The sequence below is a fragment of the Hyalella azteca genome, unplaced genomic scaffold, assembly GCF_000764305.2.
Source record: "Hyalella azteca isolate HAZT.00-mixed unplaced genomic scaffold, Hazt_2.0.2 contig5087, whole genome shotgun sequence".
Lineage (NCBI taxonomy): Eukaryota > Metazoa > Arthropoda > Malacostraca > Amphipoda > Hyalellidae > Hyalella > Hyalella azteca.
Genome location: NW_025935289.1, coordinates 28835 through 34133, shown reverse-complemented (window position 1 = coordinate 34133; position 5299 = coordinate 28835). Strand labels below are relative to the sequence as shown.

The 5299-nt window shown below is 40.3% G+C and overlaps 1 protein-coding gene across 1 annotated transcript; it reads right to left on the bottom strand.

The window, feature by feature from the left end:
• Positions 1-1381: 1381 nt before the first annotated feature.
• LOC108671471 lies at positions 1382-4855 on the bottom strand. The gene is made up of 3 exons (XM_018159020.2): positions 4235-4855; positions 3281-3524; positions 1382-1823 (listed from the first exon to the last, which is right to left on the bottom strand). Exons 1-3 carry the CDS (start codon positions 4792-4794, stop codon positions 1623-1625), a joined length of 1005 nt encoding a protein of 334 aa, XP_018014509.1. The 5' UTR covers positions 4795-4855; the 3' UTR covers positions 1382-1622.
• Positions 4856-5299: the final 444 nt, after the last annotated feature.

Sequence of the window (5299 nt, the reverse complement as noted above, 5' to 3'; positions counted from 1 at the left end):
GCTCTGCTCAGTCTGCTGATGATGATCCACACTCCACAGCAGGCTGACAGCACCTTGTAAGTTGTAAAGCTACTTTTTGCCAAAAACTGAAAAAGTCTTCAGGGCTCCCACAAATTACCAAAAAGTTTTTGGTGATTTGTGCTTTTTGGGAGGCTCTGGGAGAGGGACTGAGGGAGCTGAAGACTTGTCCCACTCCCATGTTGCCTCACGACAGAATGGAGGGGTTTAGTTGCCACAGAGTGATCAGTGATGTTTGTTCCAATAAGAATAAGAGTACCTATGTAGAAGTCTTGAAGATTTGCCCACGCCCTACGCCGCCACGGTGGCACGGCCTCAGTAGGCAGTACTGGATATAACCCTCGTTTAAACACGCGTTATTAAATAACTAAATATTTTCGGTGGACTGGTAAGATGTTCCGCAGAAGCAGAAAGAAAAACAGTGCGCGATGAAAAGCATGATCAACTCGATCATTAATTTAATTTTGGTGGAAGCTTTATCGGAGCACGCTTTGAAGTTCAAAATCAGATTCTGTCATAATGAAATTAAATTATTTGTATCTATATCTATAAGATTTGATCAAAAGTTCAGTCTAGTCAAGAAAAATACAAGAATCGGCAACAGACCTATTCTTCAATGCCGAAGATACTATACTATTTGACAAAAACCATTTAGTATTATTCGGAAAACACATTTTGCACATATGCAGTTCAGAAAATATGCTGGTTTGGAAATTACACGACAAACTTAACAGTATTCTGACTCCATCCCTTTACAGACGTTTAAAGAAAAAGTTTCCTATCTCTAGTCTAGATGATGAAAAAAAAACCTCGTCACAATATTAAAAAAAATCGAGCGAACATAAATAAAGAGGGTGTATAAATAAAAGTCAGTTCATCGTCTCGGATACTAATCAGATGCAGAATACTGCCTGGAATATTGTTTAGCAGCGATTACGGCTCACAGCCTGCAGATGAATGCTTAATAATATTCGCGATTCCAAGTTGACCGTATGCGTTAGTGACATAATTGCCAACAACCGCATTCGTTAGTGACAGCATGTCCTACAACAACCGTATTCTCCAGTAACAGCACTCTACAATTATTACCATATGCTCTTGTGGCTGTCTGCCTCCTTATTTCACGATAATTACTGGAAATGATGTCATCTACTGTGATGTTGGGTTTACTTCACACGGAAGGTACAGACCTCTTCTGTCAGCACAACCCGGCGCAACGGACATCACCACCACTTTCATCACTGCGCACACCGGACCCTATCATTCACCACCACTTTCATCACTGCGCACACCGGACCCTATCATTCACCACCACTTTCATCACTACGCACACGGGACTGCATTATTCACCACCACTTTCATTCACCACTGCTTTCATCACTACGCACACGGGACTGCATTATTCACCACCACTTTCACCACTACGCACACGGGACTGCATTATTCACCACTGCTTTAATCACTAGGCACACGGGACTGCATTATTCACCACTGCTTTCATCACTAGGCACACGGGACTGCATTATTCACCACTGCTTTCATCACTAGGCACACGGGACTGCATTATTCACCACCACTTTAATCACTACGCACACCGGACCGCATCATTCACCACGTTCATCACTCTTCACACCAATCGGCTGGTCACGGCCACACATGGCATCTGGCGCGTGGCGATGCATGTGGCGTTCGTAGCACAACTTGGCCCAGATGCCGTGGCACATCTTCAGCAGCCGCGGGTCCCGGCGCTCCTGGGGCAGCCTCAGCACCGCCGCGTGCTCCTGCCGCACCACCGTAGCCGCCATCTGCAGGAGGGAGAGGCTTGGCGGTTACCCTACATGAAAATCATGTTGAAATAACGTTCATTACGAGTTAATTTCGTAGAAACAACGTTGATTACGAGTTAATTTAGTTGAAACAACGTTGATTACGAGTTAATTTAGTTAAAACAACGTTGATTACGAGTTAATTTCGTTGAAACAACGTTCATTAGGAGTTAATTTCGTTGAAACAACGTTCATTACGAGTTAATTTCGTAGAAACAACGTTCATTACGAGTTAATTTAGTTGAAACAACGTTCATTACGAGTTAATTTCGTTAAGAAACGTTGCTTACGAGTTAATTACGTTGATTACGAGTCAATTTCGTTGAAATTACGTTGATTACGAGTTAATTTCGTTGAAACAACGTTGATTACGAGTAAATTTCGTTGAAACAACGTTGATTCCGAGTTAATTTTGTTGAAACAACGTTGATTCCGAGTTAATTTCGTTGAAACAACGTTGATTGCGAGTTAATTTCGTTGAAAAAACGTTGATTACGAGTTAATTTCGTTGAAACAATGTTGATTCCGAGTTAATTTTGTTCAAACAACGTTGATTACTAGCTAATTTCATTATTACAATGTTTATTAAACGTCAAAGGCCTGGTAGGACACTGAGTGGCAGAGGACGCTCTACCTGCACTCAGAGAAGTAAAGGCGTCACATTGTCCATAAAATAACGTACTAATTTTTATCCATGGCGCGAGCTAAAAGCAGACGTAGCACTGATACACACTCTATGTAGAATCAGTGTGACCCACACGAAGACAACAACAGCATCGCTATTAGGAGTCACTGATATTTATGAATGTGGCATTGCTTCGTTCGATGAGTGACGTATCGAGGACGCTTGAAAAAATTAGGGAAAAATCTCAATAACTCGACTGACGACTGAAACTGTGATTTATTGCTGGTCATGGATCAATATATTTCAGACGCGTTAATTTATCTCAGTTATAAGTATATTTTTTGTGCATTAGTGAGGACGATATGTCCGCCTGTATCTACCTATGGCGTGGTTGCATGATGCTGCCAACACAAGTAAGGCCTTTAGGCATAGGGCGCATTTAACAGCTCCATCTATTGCTCATCCACTGTAAGCCTAACTTATTTTCGATTTTATTATACTTCATTAATTATGTTAACAGACCAGTCCGCTTCATCAGACCATCAGGATATAAGACCTGAATTAACGAGATGGTTCAATGAGCCTTAACTTAAAGTATAAAGCAAATAAATTATTTTAAATATTTAGATGAAATAATTTTTAGTAAGATAAGATAGTAGACATTAAGATAAGGTTGCAGATAGAAATGCAAGATATTAATGGTATATTTTAAGATTGCAGCTATAGTAAACGAGATTATAGATAGCAAGATAAGATATTAAATAGCAATATACGATAAAAAGAGCTTGGCAATACAGCAAGGATGAGATACCTTGTACTGATGTTTCTGTATGCAGGCAATGGCGGTGTAGAGCCTACATCGGGCCACGATGGTGGGGTCACCGAGCCGTCTGGCGATGGTCATCTGCCGGACAGAGATGCTGGCCGCCGTGTCCGCCCACCTCACACTGCCATCACCCAGCGCTGAGCACGCGCCTCCCAGAGTAGACAGCCAGGACATCCATGCGTCCAACTCTGACAACTCCTGCACGCTCATGTTTAGCATCCTGCACCACCTGCACACAACACAAGTATCCTGCACCACCTGCACACAACACAGGTATCCTGCACAACCTGCACACAACACAAGTATCCTGCACCACCTGCACACAACACAAGTTATGCACCACCTGCACACAACACAAGTTATGCACCACCTGCACACAACACAAGTATCCTGCACCACCTGCACACAACACAAGCTATGCACCACCTGCACACAACACAAGCTATGCACCACCTGCACACAACACAAGCTATGCACCACCTGCACACAACGCACTTGTTAGCAGCACCTCAAGCTCATAATGCATTTTGCATCATTAATAATGAATGCTAACATAAAACATTACTAGTGAAGGCCAACTTTCTACATTAGTGAGTGATGACAAGTTACAGTTATTCCATGGATATGGATTCATGGATATTATTCCATGATAGAAATAGTTCATGTAATAACGATTGTAATAACTCAATTAAATGACAATTAATTCATGCCATTTGCAAGGATTTATACTTTTACAAGATAACTATTGAAAAGCTGTCTGAACCACAAATGATGCTCATCTAGGGGGAGCATGAGCAAAAAGATGCACAAGGCAAAAATTATCAACCTTAAATTTTGTAAGTTGAAACATAACTGAGAATAACATAAGACCCTTTATTATATGCTACCATGCAAATTAAATCAATATAAGTTAGTAGCAGCAGCTGCCAAGTACCACACCTTTTATCTATGGGAGGTGGAGGACTCTCCTGTATGTGAACCTCCAACACTGGAACATTCACAACAAAGTTAAATTGTAGAGAATTTACATTTGGGATGCTCTCTGATGGCCAAGTATTAGCTTGCCCAGAGTGGCGAACCAACTTGAGATCTTCATGGTCTGTGGACTCATCTTTTAAATTGTTCAAGATGCAATTTCTGTTTCTGCTCCTCCTACAATATAAATTCTCTAATTTTTTAATAAAGTTTTGTCTAAAATTAAGCGAGGTTGTCAATTCTCTAACCAATAATAAAAAATGTATTGCATATAGTGAAATTTGACCATCTACACTGACAGAATTTGAAAAATTTCTTTTATGAGTAACTTGATATTTAATTAACACTTCAGTGGGAGTATCAATTCTATTCATTATGTTAGTTGCATCAAGAGGTTGGGCTGTAGCACAGTTCTGTGTTGTCTCATTAATATCACATTCTTGCACTGGTGAAAAATCATCTGCAAGTGGAGCAACACCAGCCAAGCTGATGCTGAGGCAAGCAGGGTTGGTGGTGGGGTTCATTGCACCACCAATTCAATCTGAAACAAACAAAAATATGTAATGAGCAGCTCAGGAATTGGAGCCTCTGAATCTAGGTTTCATTGCTTGTCATTACCTATTATCGAAAATTTTCTATTAGCCAGCACAATAATAAATTATCCCTTATGTTTCTATAGCAAAAAAAAATGTTCACAATTAATATCTCTTAGGATTCTGAACTTGCATTCTAATGAGGTTTTAATTAGCTGGCTTCACCATAACATTTTGAAGAGACGTCAGACTGCCCTTTGGCAGGCTTGGTCAGTTGCTCTATATCTGCTATGTCTGGAGTTAGAAGGTACCATATGGGTAACTGAGTGCATATAATTAATAAAGTAAAAGACATTGATCAGCTATTTTAAATCAAAATGGAAATGAATTTTATCAACACATTCCTTATGTTTAAACAAATTCCAAAAAATGCACTGAATGAGTGTCTCTAGTCTAGGCTCTAGCTGATGGGATAACCTTGTGATTATCTTGTACA